At 35.4% G+C, this 22,629-nt stretch overlaps 1 protein-coding gene across 1 annotated transcript in view; it reads left to right on the top strand.

Moving 5' to 3' along the window:
* The window catches only part of PTEN (phosphatase and tensin homolog), a gene marked incomplete at its 5' end in the record, with an annotated part of 89,264 nt that overhangs the window by 21,238 nt on the left and 45,397 nt on the right, over positions 1-22,629 (top strand). Inside the window, one exon of the mRNA XM_066350224.1 lies at positions 6,799-6,883. Within this exon, the coding sequence (XP_066206321.1) occupies positions 6,799-6,883 (85 nt within the window). The remainder of the gene's footprint in view (positions 1-6,798; positions 6,884-22,629) is intronic.

Here is a 22,629-nt window from a genome sequence, read left to right as displayed (position 1 = left end):
TGTATGTAAATTATACCTCAGTTAAAACAAACACATTGAACATATTTGCCCAGAGGTAGGGGAATAAAGACTGTCTATTGCAGATCTTCTGTAGCTGTGGTGGTCATCCAACCTAGACAAATATGTATAAGGTACCATGTATGCATTTCTTTTTTTTTTTTTTTTTTTTTTTCATTTTTCTGAAGCTGGAAACAGGGAGAGACAGTCAGACAGACTCCCGCATGCGCCCGACCGGGATCCACCCGGCACGCCCACCAGGGGGCGACGCTCTGCCCACCAGGGGGCGATGCTCTGCCCATCCTGGGCGTCGCCATGTTGCGACCAGAGCCACTCTAGCGCCTGGGGCAGAGGCCACAGAGCCATCCCCAGCGCCAGGGCCATCTTTTGCTCCAATGGAACCTTGGCTGCGGGAGGGGAAGAGAGAGACAGAGAGGAAAGCGCGGCGGAGGGGTGGAGAAGCAAATGGGCGCTTCTCCTGTGTGCCCTGGCCGGGAATCGAACCCGGGTCCTCCGCACGCTAGGCTGACGCTCTACTGCTGAGCCAACCGGCCAGGGCTGTATGCATTTCTTTCAACTCTTCTAGTGTGTGTAGTAACCATTGATATAGGGAAAGAAGGCTTTTCCCCCTGTCGGAGTAATTTATATATGTTTATAAGTTAAGTATTTGAAAGGCATGTCTGGCACAGTGGATAAAGCGTTAACCTGGAATGCTGATGTACTCTATTTGAAACCTGAGGTTGCAGGCTTGAGCACAGGATCATTGACATGATCCCAAGATCACTGGTTTGAGCCCAGAGGTCTCTGGCTTGAAGCCCAAGGTTGTTGGCTTGAGCAAGGGATCACTGGCTTGGCTTGAGCCCCCCAGCCAGGGCACATATGAGAAGCAGTCAATGAACAACTCAAATGAAGCAACTATGAGTTGATGCTTCTTACCCTATCTCACCTGTGTTCCTTCCTCCCTCTTTAAAATCACTTTAAAAAATATTTAAAAGGCAACTTGATACAATAAAGATTTCAAAGAAGGTTTCTGTTAGGTTTTGATGCTTTTTAGGAAGATTAGGTTATTTAACAAGTCACTGTCAGTGTAACAAAGCTAAATAGGTATGGTGGGTTCTTAGGCTGTACCATTTATTCAATTAAGAGATAACTATCACTATGTTTTAGGCATTGTTTATATATTAACTCACTTAATCCGTATAACAACTCTGTATGATAGGTATGTTTATTAGCTGCCTTTTACATAGGAAACTGAGGCACAGAGACAGTATGTAACTTGTCCAAGGTTATAACAGTAAGGGAAGCTGGGGTTCAAGTCCAGGAATAATATTCTTAACCATGGTGTCCCATGGCCTGCAAGTAGATCGCTGGATGGCAAAAATATAAGGCTTTTAGTACTTAAAAATCATTAGGTGAAAAATTCATGCAATGCTCTACTGACGTACAGAAGCTCAGTGGATCAAGCGTTGACCTGGAATGCTGAGGTCACCAGTTCAAAACCCTAGACTTGCCTGATCAAGGCACATATGAGTGTTGATGCTTCCTGCTCCTCCCTCCTTCTCTCTCCCCACCCCCAAAATGAATGAATAAATAAATAAAAAGAAAAGGTTATATATTAAAAAACAAACGCTCTACTACTCATTCAAAAATAAATCCAGTAAGTGCAGGTTAAGGCTATTCGGTATTAGAATATGTATAGTATCTATCTAATGTTTGTATGTATGTATGATATTTTTATTAGTCTTACTTGGTGTAAAATGTCTAAAAAGTCAAAAATTTAACATGGAAAGGCAAAACAGCTATATTTGAGATTTTGTTTATTGGTATAATACTTGGTGTGAGAAATATTTGCTTCAAAATTTGGTACTCTAGTTGCTGATATCAGTTTTGGAAATGCCAGTAGATACTTGTATTGTCTTTTAAAGATTTTAAGCTTTAACATTTGATTAGTAAATCACTTTCATTTGGACCTGCTTTCTTGAAAATTTATATTTTCATAAATGGCTTGGAAATATAAAAAATTATTTTTTGTGAGGAACCGTGGTATAAAACATTTGGGCTTGGGAGTTATGTACGTAAGGGGTTTGAATCATAACTTATTAGTTATTAGCTTTGGGACCTTGGGCAAATTACCCTATCTTTTTGACCCTCAATTCTTGTCATCTATGAAATAGTAGTATTACTTCATAGGATTATTAGGACTAAAGGTGAATGCATTTGACATACTGTCTGTCACACGTTCTTTATATTATAATTTATGATGGATACCGAAGTCGGGTAAAATCTTAAACTCTATGAATAAGGAAGGTGAGAATCTGGGAAAAATGAAACCTTAAGATGACTGAATTCCTAGATTCTATTTAAAGTGAGGTTAATAGTTACTCTGCAAGAGATTGCAGGGCAATGGGTTGTTGTTCTGCAGTAGACTACTATGCTGTTGATTCTGGCCTTTGATTTCTTGTTTGATTAAATTGAACTCTGCGCCCTGGTGGAGGTAGTTCAGTTGGTTAGAGCATCGTCTCCCTACACCAAAGTTGTGAGTTTGATTCCCAGTTGGTTCACATACAAGAGTCAGCCAAGGAATGCATAATAAGAGGAACAATAAATCAATGTTTGTCCTCCACCCTCCAATCAAGAAATAAAAATTAAAAAAAAAAACAACTTCTGCCATGACATCCTTAAAACTAGACCTAGTTTTCTGCTAGTCCTGTTCCTTCATCATAAAGATTTTTGTATGAGCTTCACTGGACTGCTCACTTTTTAAATTTTATGTATTTACATATCTCTGCTCTTTGCTCAGCTTGAAATGTAATTGCTCCTGTTCTGTTTACTGATGTCTTGACTTTTTAAGGATTTTCTCACATGTTACCTACTTTATGAAGCTTTATCTCTGCCCAGATATAATTAATCCCTCTTTTCTCTAGCTCTTAAAGCATCTTGATACATACATAATAGAGCCTTTGGCACAGTTGTAGGTCTGTGTGTCTATCTTCCCTGATATAATAAGTAACTTCTTGAGTGCAGTACTCTTGAACTTAGCCTTAGATTCTCAGTATGCCGTCCACAGAATGTTTCATCTATATTTGAGTGGTTAAGTGAGTGAAGGAGGATAATGATTGAGTTTATTTTATTTTTTTAAAATCATTTTTATTTTTCAGATACAGTTGACATACTTTATTATATTAGTTTCAGGTGTATACCCCAGTTATTAGACATTACATAACTTACTAAGTGATCATCCCAATAAATCTAGCAACCATCTGACACACAGTATATACATAGTTATTAGAATATTATAGACTATCCCTATGCTGTGCTTTATGTCCCCACGACTATTCTGTAACAACCAATTTGTATTTCTTAATTCCTTCATCTTTTTCACATATCCCCAACTCCGGTATTGTCTGGCAACCCTTAAAATGTTCTCTGTATCTGTTTATGTTCTGCTTGTTTACTTTGTTTTTTAGATTCAATTGTGATAGATACATTTATTGCATTTTATTGTTCATATTAATTTTTTTTCTAAAAGAAATTTTAAGATTACATATAATACTGGTCTAGTGATGATAAACTCTACTTTAGCTTTTTCTTGTCTGGGAAGCTATTTATCTGTCCTTCAATGATAGCTCTGCTGGGTAGAGTAATCTTGGTTGTAGGTCCTTGCTTTTCATCACTTTGAATGTTTGTTGTCAGTGGGAACTCCCATAGGACTGTCAGTTGATTTCTTGAGATACTTTGTAGGCCAGAAGTGATTGGCAGTTGAGTTTAATGAATACTTAACATTCCCATTTATGTGTGTTACAGACAAATAGTTTTAAGTTAACTGAGTTTTTTGCAAACTTATTTACTTTATTAGTATTCATATAGTGCAAGGGTAAATTGGAGTTTAGTCCTGTTTAAAATGACTGCCTTTAAAGGGTTTTTATACTTCTGTGCTTTTCTATAAAGCTAAAATTTTAACTAGCATTTTCACTGAAATTAATGGTTATATTAGGTAGTTTGTTAGTAGTAATTATTTAATAAAAAATAGTTGTCTTAAATCGCTCAGGGAAACTTGGATGATTTGAATTGACATTTTTGACTAAAATGTATTTATAATTTTTAAATAGGAGTTCCAGATCGGTGGTAGCTGCTACTCCTTTGAGTTCCCTACTGCTGCCTCATTTTTTTTTTCTGACCACATTGTCTTATGTTTGTGCTCCAAGACAGGGTTAAAAAGTAAAGGTTATTAATTTTCAGGAATTGTACTGCTGTTGGCTTGATTTGAGCCTCTGTTCTATTCTGCTTTTTTCCTCATGAATGGAATAATACCCTAAAACATTTCAATACATGACCAAGAGCTACATTTTTAGGTGGGTATACTTTCTTATATGAGAAAAATAGATGATAGCTAATATTTCTGATGTTAAAAAATGATCATTTTATTAGTTTTCTTTTGGAATTCTTATTATAGGAAAAAACCCATTGAGATTTGGGGTAAGTTTATATATCTTAAAGTGACAAGAATTGTTTCTGGCCCATAGTAAGTGTGATTTAAATCTTGATATTGTTATAATTTTTTAAGAGGGGTAGAAGTTTAGCATTTTTAAAAGCTACACACAGCTGTTTTCTAGTCATACAGGACAAGACAATATTTTCACATGATACTTAGTAAAGGGTAGAAGTTTAGCATTTTTAATAACTACACACAGCTGTTTTCTAGTCATACAGGACAAGACAATATTTTCACATGATGCTTAGTAAATAGACTTGGAGATAAATATAAAACAAACATAATTTTAAAAATCTGTTATAGAAACAGTGCAAATGTATTGTGCCAAAAACAAAATCGAAAACAAGCAAAAATGAGAAAATAAAAGTGTTCCCACTACCTAGAGATGATTACTTTTAGTACCTTGGATTGTAATCTTTTTGTCTATATATGAGTACTTGAATATATTCTGTTACCAGAATAGTATCACACTGTATATTCTCTTTAGCAACGTTTTTTTTTTAGTCGTTAATGTCTACTTACCTGTTTTAGTTAATTTTCATCTCATCCAATACTCAGAACATATTAAATTTATCTAGTTGGCTTAAAAATGTCCTTTATGGCTGGTTTATTTAAAACAGTATCCAGCCTCACCAGGCGGTGGCGCAGTGGATAGAGCATTGGACTGGGATGCGGAGGACCCAGGTTCAAGATTCCGAGGTTGCCAGCTTGAGCGTGGGCTCATCTGGTTAGATCAAAGCTCACCAGCTTGGGCCCAAGGGTTGCTGGCTTGAGCAAGGAGTCACTCGATCTGCTGTAGACCCCCAGTTAAGGCACATATGAGAAAGCAGTCAATGAACAACTAAGGTGCCACAACCAAAAATTGACGCTTGTCATCTCTCTCCCTTCCTGTCTGTCCCTGTCTATCCCTCTCTCTGACTCTCTGTCTCTGTCAGAAAAAAAACAACGAACAAAAAACAGTGTCCAGAATAGCATTGTACCTGTGAACTTGTCTATTAGACCCTTTAAGTCTTTTTAAATATATGTGTAAATATTTCTTTTATCCAAAAGGAAAATATTCTTTTATCCAAAAATGAAATGTTTCTTTTGTAAAATATTGCTTTTATTCAAAAGTTAGCATCATGTATCATTGCGCACATTTTCTTTCTTAAAATAATTTGGTAATTCTATTCAATCAGTACATAGTAATCTTAGATTATACATACAACCTTAAATTATTAAAATAAAAGCTTTCAGTAATTTGATAATTATTTTTGGATTGAAAATAATAGTGAAATCAGCTCAATAATGTGAATACATTAGAAAGTAAAAGAAAAAGATCTAGAAAAGGTCATTGGATTTGGTGAATTTTTAATTGGATTTGGAAGATGAATGGGTCCAGAGGAAGGTGGGGCAGAGAACTTTAGAGATTGTCTTGAAGGGAGAATTTAGGCAGATGAGCTCGGCTCATTTGAAAGATTCCAACCAGAAAATCTTGCGATTATATAGGATTGATGGAGCCCAAGAAGGAATGAGAGCTGGTATGATGGAAACAATGCATAGAAATGTAGATTGTTGGTGGTTTTTTATAGTTAGTTTGATATAAATTCTTAATTGTAGACACTTTGTTTTTATGCCAACTATAGTGTGTAACAAGAAAATAGAATGGGCATGCTAAATATTGATTCCTTTGATAGGAAATGCGAATAAATTTCTGCCTCAGTTCAGTATTGTCAAGTCATAATTACTAAGGGTAAGAAGAGATCTTAATGTTGTCTCAGTGTAATCATGTGGAATAAGAAATTAAAATCTGAAAAGGTTAAGTGACTTGTCCAAATTATGCAACTGATTAGAGGTATAGTCAGCTCTTAAATCTGATGTCCTAACTCTTGTATCTACTTTTCTCTATAATGTGTCTTTTATAACCAGGAAAATTAGAAGTTGTGCAGCTTTTTTATGTTTTTAATTTGATGTTTTGTCTTAAGATACTTAGTATTTGTGATTTATAAAGTTTTAAGTTTTAATATATACCTAAATACTGTAAATATGGAAGCTACCTTTTACCTTCTGTGCATTTTTAATGTACTAAGTAGAGGGATTTGAAAATTATTTTCCCAAATAGCCATTTTGAGGATTTTTTTTAAAGAATTATGTAATGTATTTACCTATATTTCTTAATTATACATGATGGTTTATAGCTTTGACAGTGTTTATTAGCATAGTTATAGTGTGGAAAGCTTTTTGTTTAATAATGAGCTAATGTTTTAAAACATGTACGTGTAGTTTGCATTGTTGCATATTTCAGATATTTTCTTAACTTAAGTACTCAGATATTTATCCAAACATTATTGCTATGGGGTTTCCAGCAGAAAGACTTGAAGGTGTATACAGGAACAATATTGATGATGTAGTAAGGTAAGAACTCCTAATTTTCTATTTTGAGTATTGATATTTTCTTATAATTTTTTATTTAGAAATAACTTCTAAACCACTGAAAAAGATGTATTTGTCATGTAAACATGTCTTTTATTATGTTGGTGTTCTACAACTGTTTTTATTGTTCTTTTTTTTAATGTACCTACCAGGCCTTAATAGGATACAACTCGTTTGATAAGAACGAATTTTTTACATAATCCAGTATATGTGATATGCTTTCATGGACTCTATACAAAGTGCTCCTCAGCAGATTAATGCTTGGATTTTGTTACACAATGATTTTATTTTTTATTTCACAATTGGAGATTAGGTTTAAAATCCTTGAGTGCAGTTTTTCCTTAAATGTATCTTAAGGTATAGATAATTGATACCATGTATTTTTACATAGAGCTGTTTATAATAGGTCATAAGTGTAGCAAACTCCTAAGGAGGTATTTGGTACAAGGATCTAGGAATAAATTGCTGGGCATACCAAAGTCTAACTTGGTTCATTTTATAATTTTGCATAATTTTCTTAGTGTAATTATCATTCAATCAGAACAAGGCCCATTGAAAGGTCCATTTAAATAATTTTTAATGTATTTATATCCTAACAGTACATGATGTATTTATGAGAGGAGGAATTTGTGTCAGCTTTGTAAATAGTCTTAATATATTTTCAGATTTCAGAGCAAAAATCTATTATGTGTGAATAAATTAACTGTAAAACATTAGTAGGAACTTTAATGGTTTTTAAAAGTTAAAATTTTGGATTCTTTCTTGATGACTTTCAATTTAAATATTTGATAGTTATGAGAATTATTATTATTTTTTTATTTATTCATTTTAGAGAAGAGAGACAGAGAGAAAGAGAGAGAGAGAGAGAGAGAGAAGGGGGGGAGGAGCAGAAAGCATCAACTCCCATACGTGACCTTGAACAGGCAAGCCCAGGGTTTTGAACCGGCAACCTCGACATTCCAGGTCTATGCTTTATCCACTACATCACCACAGGTCAGGCCAGTTATGAGAATTAAATGTTATAAAGCAGGGGTCCCTGAACTACGGCCCACGGGCTGCATGCGGCCCCCTGAGGCCATTTATCCGGCCCCCACCGCACTTCTGGAAGGGCACCTCTTTCATTGGTGGTCAGTGAGAGGAGCATAGTTCCCATTGAAATATTGGTCAGTTTGTTGATTTAAATTTACTTGTTCTTTATTTTAAATATTGTATTTATTCCAGTTTTGTTTTTTTACTTTAAAATAAGATATGTGCAGTGTGAATAGGGATTTGTTCATAGTTTTTTTTTATAGTCCGGTCCTCCAACGGTCTGAGGGACAGTGAACTGGCCCCCTGTGTAAAAAGTTTGGGGACCCCTGTTATAAAGAGTGGTAAAGCACTTTTTAAGCATTATGCATTGAAGAATTCTTTTTATAATAGTTATCTAAGTACACGGTGGGGCAAAAGTAGGTTTACAGTTGTGAGTATACAAAAGTTTATTTTTGTATAATTGTATTATTTTCCACGAGAGACTATAAACCTCCTTTTGCCTCACCCTGTATATAAGCCTACCTTATATGTTAGCCATAAGTTGTTAAAGTTTTAGCAATTTGCTTTAAATCAAAGTGTATTTATATTTTTGCAGCATTGATTGTGTCCAGTTGGATTATTGTGGTGTTCACATTGTTTCAGAATTAAATTTCAGTTTGTACAGAAACTACAAAAGAACCCAAAACTACTTCTTTGTGGTTTCTATTGCAATTATAGGTAGAGCACACGAGGCTGTCGGAAGTATTATTTAAGAAACTGAAAACAGGGAAATGAATTTGCCCTTCTCATGGACAGGACAGAGTGGAAGGATACTTAACCTTGAAGAGCCATGAGAATAACAGTTTGATACGACTTAATAAGTGATAATACACATCAACAGAAAATGAAATGGGTGATAGTAAACAAAAGTGAGAGAAGTAAATTTTGACTGTAGAGGTGGAGAATTTTGGAAGTGAGCAGTCCAGTCACCAGACATGTGTAGTCTCTGTGGTGCAGGAGTTTTTATCAGGCCTCTGTATGGCCTAGACTAGAGTCAGATGAACTATCACATAGGATGATATACTTCACATTACTATAATTTTCTGCTCAACCAAATACTCATTCAACCAAGTTAGATTAGTACTTATAGTAGGAAAGAGTAAGGGTAAAGTTTGTGATTATTATAAGGATATTTTATTGGTAAATTAATCTGGTGTGCTAAATTTTATTCTTTTTTGGATATGAATTAGTCTTAGTCTCTTTTGACTGTGAGTTAGTCTTGAGGCTGAATGATTATCTTTTAGGTTACTGATAAAGTCCAGTTTCTGGAGCTGTACATTTGATTATCACTCCTTAAATTGTAATAACTTGACCAAGGAAGTACTGTACTATGCTGGGAAGTATTTTGATCTGTCATCTGCTGATTTTCATAACCACTTTTTTTATGCTTCTGAATTAAGATTCACACATTTAGTTTATAATCAGTAACCAAAGTTGAAATTTATTCTGTCTGCTTTAATGTACCTAGTTTATTTGATCTAGCTTTTAACTTTTTCAAATCTGTAATTCCTAAAGTTTTTATATATGGTTTGTTATGTAGCCAATGGTTGCTTTAGCTGACTGATCTTGTCACCCTGTTATAATGGCAATAGTAATAGCATATAAAAAATGAATTGTCAACTGAATGTTATAGCTGTGCTATGCTTGTTTTTATTTTTTTTAATTGGGATAAATGGTCAGAGGGGCTTTATGGTCTTCAGTTGCTTATTCACCTCCCTATTTTGTTTTTTTTTATGAGAGAAAGGCTGAACAGAGACTGGGAAGGAAGATGTAGCTTTTTCTGTGAGCTAAAATGAAAATAAATAATTCCTAAATAATTTGTTAGGATTAACCATGATTTTCTTGATTATTTCACACTATATTGGAGACAGTAGTTATAATCAGTAGTGGTTTCTTCCTGGTCTAAAGATGATATTGTCTCAGTGAAAATGTCTATTTTTCTACATATTTTCTGTTAATGAAACTATTTTCAGTTGTGTTGTGCTTTACCCTCTCTGCATTGGATTGTCTAAAGAATATTATCTTTTTTTCCCTAATTCAATATTTTTCCTATTCTTTTTCCGAAACAGGAAATATTATACAGAGTTCAGACTTTGTTGTAAATCAGTGTCTTGAGTAAAAGAAACTCCAATTGCAAATATGTTTGTGCTTAAATTGTCCAGTATTATTTAACTGTTTTGGGATATGATATGAATTTTATACCTGAGGTACTCAAAGTACATTTGTGATAAATATTTAATTTCTTGTTAGGTTACCCCCTTGAATCAGGAATTAATGTAAAAAATAAGCAAAAAGAGAGAGGAGGGGAGAATTTTCACCAAGGTGAAATTTTTTTAATATCCTCATTGCAAATGTGTTGTTTAAGCAATTGACAGGGCAGGACAAGGACAGCTCATAGAAGGGAAGCTGAAGCGCTCTTTCCAGATTGTTTTTCTTCTTTTCCTCTATTGCCACCTTGTCTCCTCCTTCTTTCTTGTCACTGAACTCCTGTCTTCTGACTAGCTAGTAATATGAAACAATATTTTATTCAGAAAATTGATTATTCTTTGATCTGTATGTTAGTCTTATCCCTCAAGCTAATTATTGAAGTTATCTAATTTATGTGTTATCTGGTATAAATCTAAACAGTATTTAACAAATTGATAACAAATATGTTATCTGGTATATATCTCAGCAGTGTTTAACAAATTGATGCTTCATGTGTGTAACAGACATAGCCTGAGAACTGTTCTGTACCTAATAAATCAGGGAAATGTATGTTTAATAGAGGTGAACTGGCTTTCTTACTGCTGCTACACACTAAATCTCCCAAGAGTGAAATTCTAATGCGCTGCTTTCCCCCCCACCTTTATCTTTTTCTCCTTTCCTTCCCCCTTGTGTCTTTTTTTCTTTTGTGTATTAAATAACATCTTTCTAAACAGTGTTTCATGGCACACAATTGGGAAATGTTGAAAATGAAAAAAGATGCCTATAACAATATTTTCCCTTGGTCTGAATTAGTAGGAAATAATTTACTTCCTCTTCTTATATTGGAAAAGTTTTAGATGTGGAAAGATTCCCATATTTATTGTAATGAAATGCTTAGAGCTCAGTCTTCTGATGCACAGTGATTTTAAAAAAAGACATTATTCATTATTTTGTATGTTATCAGTTTTGGCCCATATTATAAGCAGCTGTATTACAGATTCAAGAGTCCACCTTTTGGCCCTGGCCGGTTGGCTCAGTGGTAGAGTGTCGGCCTGGCGTGCGGAAGTCCCGGGTTCAATTCCCGGCCAGGGCATACAGGAGAGGCGCCCATCTGCTTCTCCACCCCTCCCCCTCTCCTTCTTCTCTGTCTCTCTCTTCTTTTCCCGCAGCCAAAGCTCCACTGGAGCAAAAGATGGCCCGGGCGCTTGGGATGGCTCCTTGGCCTCTGCCCCAGGCGCTAGAGTGGCTCTGGTCTCGACAGAGCGACGCCCCAGATGGGCAGAGCATCGCCCCCTGGTGGGCATGCCGGGTGGATCCCGGTCGGGCGCATGCGGGAGTCTGTCTGACTGCCTCCCCGTTTCCAGCTTCAGAAAAGTACAAAAAAAAAAAAAAAGAGTCCACCTTTTTTCCATTTTATGCCTTTTCTTATTGAAGAAATTTTTCAAACATCTTTTTCTTAATTGTATGTTGATCTTTTAATTGTATGTTGATTTTCAATAAAAAAGGAAGTGTTTGTTATTCCAAAATTATCATTATTGGTTATTCAGTTAAAAAGAATTGAGATTGTTTAGAGCAGTGGTCGGCAAACTCAGTCAACAGAGCCAAATATCAACAGTTCAATGATTGATATTAATTTTGAAAGCCAAATTTTTTAAACTTAAACTATATAGGTAGGTACATTCCTTATCGAGGTAGCGCCTGCACGTGGTATTTTGTGGAAGAGCCACACTCAAGGGGCCAAAGAGACGCATGTGGCTGCGAGCCGCAGTTTGCTGACCAGGAGTTTAGAGGATTTAATGTTTAGAGGTTTTATATGGAGATTATTTATTCAAAATTATTTAGAGGAAAGGATCAATTCTATTCTCTGTCTCTAACAGCTTTTGACCTTTTCCCTCATTACCTATTTCCTGTGCTTTTTAAAAATTGAGGTGAAAATCACATAACAAAATTAACCATTTTAAACTGTCCAATTCAGTGACATTTAGAGTCTTCACAGTGTTTTGCCACTACCACCTCTATTAGGTTCCAATACATTTTTATCATCCCAAAAGAAAATCCTATACCCATTGGCTGCCTCCCACTTCTGTTAGTCTTGTTTCCTTACAAATAGAAGAGGTTTGATGGATTTGGCAATGTTTATATTATCCACACCATTCAACTTTTGATATTTTAGTAATAGGTAACATTTATTGTACACTTATTTACATATATATGTTACTGTTGCATAAGCAGTTGACTCCTATCATCTTATTAAATCTCTGCAGTAAATCTATCCCCATCTTATAGATGGTTAAAAAGAAGTTAACTTTCCAAATGCCACAACTGGCCAAGTAGTAAGGTTGAGGGTAGAGCCCAGGTCTGTCAGATTTCATAGTTCATTTCCCTAATAACCATAGTATCCTGTATTTGAGAGGACAAAAACTGGAAACTCTTGGGCTAATATAGCCTGTTGTTGTTTTTTTTTTGGTAGGACAGTGTTGGTCCACTCATTGTGGGAAATCATCAAAGAAGGTCTTTTCTGGTATTATTATATCAGAAAATTTCTTTAGGATATGAGTTTCCAGATTGAAAAGGCCTATATAGTGACAAACCCAATAAATGAAAATAGGCCAATGTCAGGCAAATTATTGTGAAATTTCTTTAAGAACACCAGAAATAAGGAGAATGTTTCAAAGTGTTCAGGATCAATTAGGAAGGATTAGAAACATGAATAGCATCTAACTTCTCAGCAGTATAACTAAAGATAGAAGATGGATTGTCTCTAGATTTTGAAACCAAAAACTGAACTGAAATCACCTAAAGAGTTAAAATTTCAGTGATCTGCAATTTATTGCATTGTGGAAGATTTCTTTTTATCTTGTAAAGACATTTTTTTGTTTATCTATTTTTAAACATTTCATTAGTGATTGAATTCTACTTTTGCCATCTGAATTGACTTGAATCTCTCACAACACGTAAATATTGTAAAGTACACATTCTCGATTTCTGCTGGCTCACATGAACAGAAATGTACAGGGAGAATTAAATTATTTAAAAAAAAAAAAGATGGAACGGCACTCAAAATTTGTACATTCAGTTTAGTATTCTGTATTTATCCAGAGTATCAATCAAGTGCAAAAGTAGGAAAACAAGATACTCAAGGACTAAAAAAAAAATCTATCCATGTAACATTTCTTAGGCAATTACTAGAAGATGTGCCCCAGAAAAACAAGGGAATGAACTATGAAAGAAAATGGCATCAGTAAAGAGAAGATGCAATGAAGGAAAAAAATCCCAAAATAACAAACAACTGTGCTATAAGCTGAAGAACCACTTTTTTTTTTTTTTTTTTTTTTTTTTAAAGCCTGGGAAAGTGACAGGGACAGATAGGAAGGGAGAGAGATGAGAAGCATCAACTTGTTGTGACACTTTAGTTGTTCATTGATTGCTTTCTCATATGTACCTTGACCCAGGCCGGGACGGGCTCTAGCTTAGTCAGTGACCCCTTGCTTAAGCCAGTGACCTTGGGCTTTAAGCCAGTGACCTTTGGGCTCAAGCCAACAGCCATGCGGTCATGTCTATGATCTCACACTCAAGCTGGTGAGCCTGCACTCAAGCTGGCAACCTCGGAGTTTTGAACTTGTGTCCTCAGTGTCCCAGGTTGAGGCTCTATCCACTAAGCCACCTCCTGGCCAGGCAAGCAACCAGTTCTGATTGTAGCAGTAGGCAATAGGAATTTAGGCAGGAAAATAAGAACTGAAAGGTGGATATTGAAATATTTGGGGAAAAGATGCAAAGAGTCTTAGGAAAATAAGTGAATTAGAAACAAGAATTGGGCACCTGAAATCTGTATAATTATGTTATCCAGTGTCAGCCCAATAAATTCAATAAAAAAAGAAACAAGAAGCAATTATTAATACCTGTTGATGATTTAACCCCGTATTGTGATTTACCATTTAAAGGTGATTAAGAGAAGTGAAATGTGTGTGGGTACTACTGGTTTACTAAGCCTTCTCTACGATGGCAAAAAATATGTAGATAATTAACAAATCTACAGGAAGCACTATTATAGTATATTATATGGAAATGCTGAATTAAATGCCAGGAAAAAGAATCCTTAGTACAGGGGGTCCTCAGGTTTTGACAGTCTTGACATACAGCGTTTCAAGTTTACAATGCTCACTCCCATAAAAACCTAAAAATGGTGAAATGTGTTTGTTCATACTTTCAGACTATGTGGGAGAACTAGTTAGATTGTGTGCCGTGGAAGAATACGCAGTAACGTGGCCTATGAGTGAGGGAGTTGGTGTCCCCTCAGTACGCTCACCTCTGCCATTTTGGACTGTTAAACGCACAAGTGTTCTGTTTGTGTTAGGCTAAGGTGTGTTTTGACTTACACCAAAGTTTGGGTTATGTCACTTGTCCTAGGAACTGAACTGTGTTGTAACCCGTACTTGAATGCAGTTGCTTTTAGGAGTGAAGCAGGAATATGATTTTGAAGGTGAATAGAGCTGGAGATGAATAATTTCTTTTTACTTGTTAAAATGTATGTGATTAAAATTTATAATTTTAACCATTTTTAAGTGACACCAGTTGCAGTAAGCACATTCATATTGTTGTGCAACCATCACCACTATGCATCTATAAAACTTTTTTTTCTCATCTCATACCTGAAACATTTTACCCATTAAACAGTAACTGCCCTTTCACCTAATCCCAGCCCTGGTAACCACTGTTCTGTTTTCTGTCACTATGTATGTGACTATTTTATGATCCTTAAATAAGTGGAATCATACAATATATGTCTTTTTGTAATTGACTTATTTTACTTGTCTTAAAGGTTCATTCATGCTGTGGTATGTGTCAGGATTTCTTTCCATTTTATGTATAAACTATATTCTGTTTATCCATTCATATGCCCATGGACGCTTGGGTTGCTTCCACCTTTAGACAATTAAAGGTGTAACAGTATCTGTTCGAGTCCCTCTCTGCTTTTATTTTGTGTCATATATCTGGAGCAGTGGAATTGCTGGACCAAATGATAGTTCTGTTTAAATTTTTCAGGAACTACCCTATTGTTTTCTGTAGTGGTTATACTATTTTATATTTCCACCAGAAGTACACAGTGTTATAGTTTCTCCACATCCTAATCAACACTTGTTATTTTCTGGGCTTTTATTTTGATAGCCTTGCTAATAAGTGTAAAGTGGTATCTCATTGTGGTTTTGGTTTTTATTTCCCTAATGATAAATCATGTCAAGCATCTTTTCATGTATTTATTGTCTATCTTTGAAGAAATGTCTATTGAAGTGCCGTGCCTGTTTGTAATTTGGATGGTTTGGTATTTTGTTGTTGCGTTTTAGGAATTGCTTATATATTCTGGATATAAATTTGTGATTTACAAGTATTTTTTCCCATCCTATGTTTGCTTTTTTACTGTATTGGTAGTGTTGTTTGATACACAAATGTTTAAAATTTTGATGCAGTTCTTTTTATCTATTTTTATATTGCCTGTACCTTTGCTGTCATGTCCAAGAAATCATTGCTAAATCCAGTGTCATGAAGCTTTTTCCCTGTTTTTTTTTTTTTTTTTTTAGAGTTTTATTTTAGGTCTTTCATCCATTCTGAGTAAATTTTTGTATATGGTGTATAATAAGATTGTCCTTTCCTCATTGAATGGTTTTGGCACCTTTGTCAAAAATTATTGACCATATATAAAAGGGTTTAATTCTAGGCTCTGTGTTCTGTTCCATTGATGTATGTCTGTCTGTATGCCAGTACCACACTTTGTAGCTTTGTAGCAAATTTTGAAATCAAGACTTTTGAGTCCTTCAACTTTGTTCGTTTATTTTAAGATTGGTTTTGGCCATTTAGGATCCTTTGATAATCCATATCAATTTTAAGATGGAGTTTTTATTTCTGGGGGAAAAAAAGTCTTTGGGACTTTGATAAAGGAATTCATTGATCTGTAGATTCTGTTGCATGGTATTGAAACACTTTTTAATTAATTAATTAATTAATTAATTTTTTACAGAGACAGAGAGTGAGTCAGAGAGAGGGATAGACAGGGACAGACAGACAGGAACGGAGAGAGATGAGAAGCATCAATCATTAGTTTTTTGTTGCGCGTTGCAACACCTTAGTTGTTCATTGATTACTTTCTCATACGTGCCTTGACAACAGGCCTTCAGCAGACCGAGTAACCCCTTGCTGGAGCCAGCAACCTTGGGTTCAAGCTGGTGGGCTTTTGCTCAAACCAGATGAGCCCATGCTCAAGCTGGCGACCTCGGGGTCTCGAACCTGGGTCCTCTGCATCCCAGTCTGACGCTCTATCCACTGCACCACCGCCTGGTCAGGCGGTATTGAAATCTTAACAATAGTAACTCTTCCAATCCATGAACTTGACATGTTTTTCCATTTATTTCGGTCTTTAATTTTTTTCAACAATTTTGTAGTTTTCTGTGTACAAGTATTTTATGCCCTTGGTTAAGGTAATTCCTGGATATTTTTCTTTTGATGCTAAATATGAATGTTTTAATAATTTTTTTATTTTGATCTTTGTTAGTGTATAGAAAGCAACTGATTTTTGCATGGTAATATTGAATACTCCACTTTGTTGAATTTGTTTATTCTAACGTGTGTGTGTGTGTGTGTGTGTGTGTGCGCGCGCGCGTGCGCGTGTGCGCTTGTGGAATCCCCAGGGTTTTCTGCATATGAAATCATGTCATCTGCAAATAGATCATTTAACTTCTTCCTTTGCAATTTGGATGTCTTTTTCTTGCCTAAATGCTTTGGCTTGAATGTTTAGTACTGGATTGATTAGAAATGATGAAAGTAGGTCTCCTGTCATGCTATTGACATTAGAGGAAAATTTTTGTCTTTTACTCTTGTATATTATATAGGCTGTGGAGTGCTTTTGAAAAAAAAATTTTTTTTAATAGACTTTTTAAAGCCATTTTGCGTTCACAACTATATTGAGTAGAAGATAGAGATTTCTCATGTACCCCCTGCCCTCACACATGCATAGCTTCCCTTACTCATGTGTCCTCCACCAGAGAAGTATTTTTGTTATAATAGATGAGCCTACATTATATAGGATTATCATTCAAAGTCCATAGTTTATATTAGGGTTCACTTTTGGTGGTGTAAGTTCTGTGAAATTTGGACAAATTTATAATGATGTGTATCCACCATTATAGTTTACAGAGTACTACTGATACTGTACTCTCTCTATAGTTTTGACTTTTCTAAGAATGTCATATAGAAATCACCCAGTGTGTAGCATACAAAAAGTCTGCTCCTATACAATATGGCATTAGATAAAAAGCCCACAGCTTGTAAAATGATACAGCCACTTTGAAAGACAGTTGGTGGTTTCTTACAAAACTAAACGGACTTCATATACACAAGAAATTGTATCCTTTTGGGTATTTACTCAAAGGAGTTGAAAACTTATGTTCAAATAAACACCTCTACATGGACGTCATACTTCTTAAGTGTCTGTCTTCCAAAAGAGGAAGAGGGGAAAAAAATTAAGAAAAAAATAGGCTGCGGATTTAAAATCCCCTGGAAGCTGTTCCAGTCAGTGGGGATTAGTATAATGATAGTTGGCTTCTGTGACTGCACATCTGCAGTCAGAAGCAGAGGCAAGGATAGAAACACAGATCCCTGGAATTTGAGGGACAAAGTCCCACAAGCTGCTGCCGGCTGCTCTAGGAAAACTGCATGGGTACCTGCTGCGTGGGGAAGAGGGGTGGATTAGGGCTGTTCAGGTGGGGAGTTGAAACCATCCTAGGGGTTTAAGTTGACTGAAATTAGCTATGATTTACAATCTAACCCTTCCCCTGGAAGCTACAAGCTTTGAAACAGACTCCAGAGTTCTAAAATAGTTAATGAGATACCAGTACAGTTTTTGTCTGGGTGGAAAGATGAATTTCCTGATACTTCTTGCTCTGCCATCTTTTGGCTGATTTTATATTACAGACTTTTTTTATATATCATTTGAAATATATATGTTTATATATTATTTTTACAATATGTAGCTTATTTAGAACTATTTCATAGAAATTCTTTGATGAAAGTAAAGATTATAAAAATGAAGGCAGTGTTTATTCTGTTTTTTAACAAATCAAGATTTTAATACATTGAAATTACTTAAGTAAGGAATAATTGTATTAGGAAGATTTGTATTGATTTTCCCAGTTTTGAGGGTATTACTTCTCTGCTCTTGTCTTCACTTTCGTCTCTACTTTCCAAATATTTACAGTTAACTTTTCCCATTTCCCTTTGGAAATGCTGTTTTCTTGCTTTTTTCCGCCTTTCTATTGTGTCAAACTTACAAGGCAGTGAGCCAGTTGTGGGTATGAAATCCTTGGGAGGAGAGAGGAGGAAGTGGGAGGGGCAGGTATAGTTAATGTTTCCCTAAGCAATATTCAAGTTTACACTCCTTCCTTTTAAAAAATGCTGTGATATTTTCTTTTAAAAAGATTGTTTATTCTCCTGCTAGGCTCACTGTTGCCCAGAGTGCTAGATAAGAAATCGTAAGGTTCCAATATTAAAGGGAGCCCATAAAAAAGTCTGATTTCACCATCACTTACTAAGAAAACGAAAACAAAGCAACACACATACACACAAAACCTATAGACAAATACTGTAAAAGGAAAGTCAGGTTCTTGGTTGCACATGATGGAAAGTAATTCTTGATCAGCAAAAAATTTTTAAAAAAATATTAGGTAGCACATAACTAGGAAATCAGACTGAAGGTTTAAGAAGCTGAGGGACGTAAGACATGGTCAAGAGGTTACACAGTAAGAGCAGTGTTTGCTTAGGACACTGCTGCTTGGATACATACTATCCCAGGTATTGCTGCCAGGACTAGATATTGGTGATTGCTCATAAATTTTCAGCTCCTCTGGATAACTGAATAATCTGACTCCTCTACCTTATTCTCACTATTTAGGATTCAGTGTGCAGAGCAGGAAGAAGTAATTGATCTAGGCCAGCACACTTGAGAAAAAGGTTGGGAAGGGAATATTTGCTTCCCAGCTCTTGAAATTTTCTTCAAATTGGAATTTTAATGCTAGCAGCCTAAAGAGGACAATATCCCTTACAAATTTTTCCTTTTGGACACCTAGCCTCAGACTCCGTTCCCAAAGATATCTGTTGTATAAAGTTTTGTATATTCTTAAAAAATTGTTTTCTTATTATATCTACTTTTTAAGGAAAACAAATGAGAACAAACATACTGTATACTCTTCTGCATCTTGTTTTTTCTTTTTAATTTAACATACTTAGAAATTTTCCATATTATCAAGGAGATATAATTGATTCTTTCGTTGTCTCTCTTTTCTATTTCATCTAAGGATCATAAAATAATAAATCCCCTCTGATAATGTATTTAGTAGGTTGGTTCCAGTTTATGGCTATTGAAAACAGTACTCTAATAAGCATTTTCACATGTGTATGTTGGAGTCCTTTTGCAAGTATATCTTTAAGGTAAATGCTTAGCATTGGAGTTCCTGGGACCAGTGGATCCATGGTTTAAACTTTTTCTCTCAAAAATGGTTATTATTTTATATTTTCACCAACATGTAGAGTATTGTTCCTCTCTTACAACCTTGGCAAACTGGATATTAATCACAGTTAAACTTTTTGCAGTTTGTTATAATTTTATTTTTGATTACATTTCTTTAATTGAGGGGTTAGCAACTTTGTGTTTATAGGCCTTACCTACCATATTTTATCCTTTGCTTTACAGGTGTGTACTGACCCTGTCTTTAACTAATAATTATTTTTGAGTTTTTATTTAATGGTTTTTATGAACTTGAAAAATAAGAAAAGTAGTGGTACTCTTTTCAGACAATTTTATAATGCCCTGCCTCTCTTTCCATTTTAATTTGATAAGATTCAGATGAAGCGGTGATGAAGAGCTTGGTGGTGGATTATCTCTGTTTTGAATTATTATTTACCATCTGCTTCAAAAATATGTTTAATCACAGAATATCAAAGATTTTTCTGTTGATAGATGTTTGTTAAGAAATATTCTTGGCCCTGGCCGGTTGGCTCAGTGGTAGAGCGTCGGCCTGGTGTGCAGGAGTACCGGGTTTGATTCCTGTCCAGGGTACACAGGGGAAGCGCCCATCTGCTTCTCCACCCCTCCCCCTCTCTTTCCTCTCTGTCTCTCTCTTCCCCTCCGGCAGCCAAGGCTCCATTGGAGCAAAGTTTGCCTGGGCACTGGGGATCGCTCCCTGGCCTCTGCCTCAGGCGCTAGAATGGCTCTGGTTGCAACAGAGCAACGCCCCAGATGGGCAGAGCATCGCCCCCTGGTGGGCATGCTGGGTGGATCCCGGTCGGGCACAGGCGGGGGTCTGTCTGACTGCCTCCCCATTTCCAACTTAAAAAAAAAAAAAAGAAATATTCTTAAGAAATATCCTTGCTTAAGTAGTAAATTAGAAAATGCTTTTAATCTAGAGAACTCTCGTGCTCTTGCCACTCTTGATTTAGTAAATCAGAGCAGTGTTCTGGACAGCAAAGATGGAAGTGAAGAGGGAATATAGGAGTTCCTGCTTTTTCTTTGCATCTAGCATCATACAACTTTCTAACTTGTGTTCTACCTAAGTTTTTGTTTTTTTGGTGTAAATATTTTCTCCACTCCAAGCCCCCCCCCCCATTTTTTTATGTTCCTTTCATCTGTGATTATTTCCTTTTTTCCCTCGCATTGTTATATATACCTTTTAAAATGTGAACTTTGTGGGTAAATTCTCTGCAGTTAGGTTGATTGGTCTAAGATAATTTTTGTTTTTTTTTTCTTTTGTGGATCATTTGTAATTGTTTATATGGAATTTTAGTTACAGTTTTTCCGTTTTGATTTTTGAGTTATGAATTCAAATGAAGCTTTTGAAATCTGTTTTACTGATCTGTATCATATCTAACTATGCCAGTATTTCCTCCCTTCTCTGACGTGAACGCTAAAATTATATGAGTACTTTCTCCATTTCCTGGCATTTCCACTCAAACTTGTTCTTCATTCTTAGTTAGAAATATATCGAGTTGTAGTTTCCTTCTTTATTAATCTACTGATAAAATAAAATTAAGCATATTAAAAATTTTAAAAACTGCATATAGTTAAAAAATATTTTTAACTAGATATTTTGACAGTTGTGCTCAGTTATTACCGTATTTTCTCTGTATTCAGTTTAATGCTCTTTTCTAGGAATACACCCATTTCTGCTACCTTACTAAGAGGCATGTATTGCCTTCCATGGATTTTTTATACATACATATTTTTTAGACTTATGCATTCCAAGTTATCAGCCTCTGGCCACATGGAGCTATTTGTGTTTAAGTTTAATTAATTAAAACAGAATAAATTTATTCAGTTTTATTTGTACTAGGCCACATTTCAGATACTCAATAGCCACGTTTGGCTAGTGGCTCCTGTGTTGGACAGCCCTGATACACAACATTTTCATAATTGTGGAAAGTTCTGTTGGAAAGGGGTATTCTAGACAGTGCTGTTTTGCTTTTTATTCTAAAAAGTTATAATTCCCAAAGATGATGTGCTCCTCCTGCCATATCTAGTATTAATCAAAAATAAATTTTGAGATTTTTGCGGTGAATTTCATTTTACAGTTATAATCAAATTGTTCTTAAAATGACTGAGTTATAATTTTTTTTTAGATTAGATTTTATTTATTCATTTTAGAGAGGGGAGAGAGAGAGAGAGAGAGAGAGAGAGAGAGAGAAGGGTGGGGAAAGAGCAGGAACCATCAACTCTCATATGTGCCTTGATCGGGCAAGCCCAGAGATTTGAACCGGCAACCTCAGCATTCTAGGTTGACTCTTTATCCACTGCACCACCACAGGCCAGGCTTACTATGTTATAATTTATATGCAATGAAATGTACTCATTTTAAATGTACAGTTCAGTGTGTTTTGACACACACACACACACACACACACACCCATACCCATGTAAAACTTCATCACAATCAAGATTTAGAACATTTCTATTACGGTAGAGTTTCCTTTTGACCCTTTGTAATCAAGCCCGAACCTTGGTTTGAGGCAATATCTAAATCTGCTTCCTTTCACTGTGGATAAGTTTCCCTGTACTAGAATTTTATATAAATGCAGTCATATAGTATTTACTATTTTGTGTCTGGCTTCTTTCTCTTAGCATTATATTTTTGAAATTCATCCCTGTTGTTACTTGTATCAGTAATTTTTTTTATTGCTAAGTAGTATTCAGTTGTATGGCTATGATAAAATTTATCCATTCACCTCTGATGGACATATGGGCTGTTTTTAGTTTGGATCTATACAAACAAAGCTGTTATGAGCATGCATGTACAAAACTTTGGTGAACATGTATTTTTCATTTCTGTAGGTTAAATACCTATGAGTAGAATTGCTTTATCATATGATATAGGTTAGTAGAAAATAATAGAGATTGCAGAAAAACTCACATAATACGTTTTTTGGTGAAAGGGAAA

The sequence above is a fragment of the Saccopteryx leptura genome, chromosome 9 (genome assembly GCF_036850995.1).
Source record: "Saccopteryx leptura isolate mSacLep1 chromosome 9, mSacLep1_pri_phased_curated, whole genome shotgun sequence".
NCBI classification, from domain to species: Eukaryota; Metazoa; Chordata; class Mammalia; order Chiroptera; family Emballonuridae; genus Saccopteryx; species Saccopteryx leptura.
The sequence above is the reverse complement of the archived record's forward strand: the minus strand, read 5'-3'. Positions and strand labels throughout refer to the sequence as shown.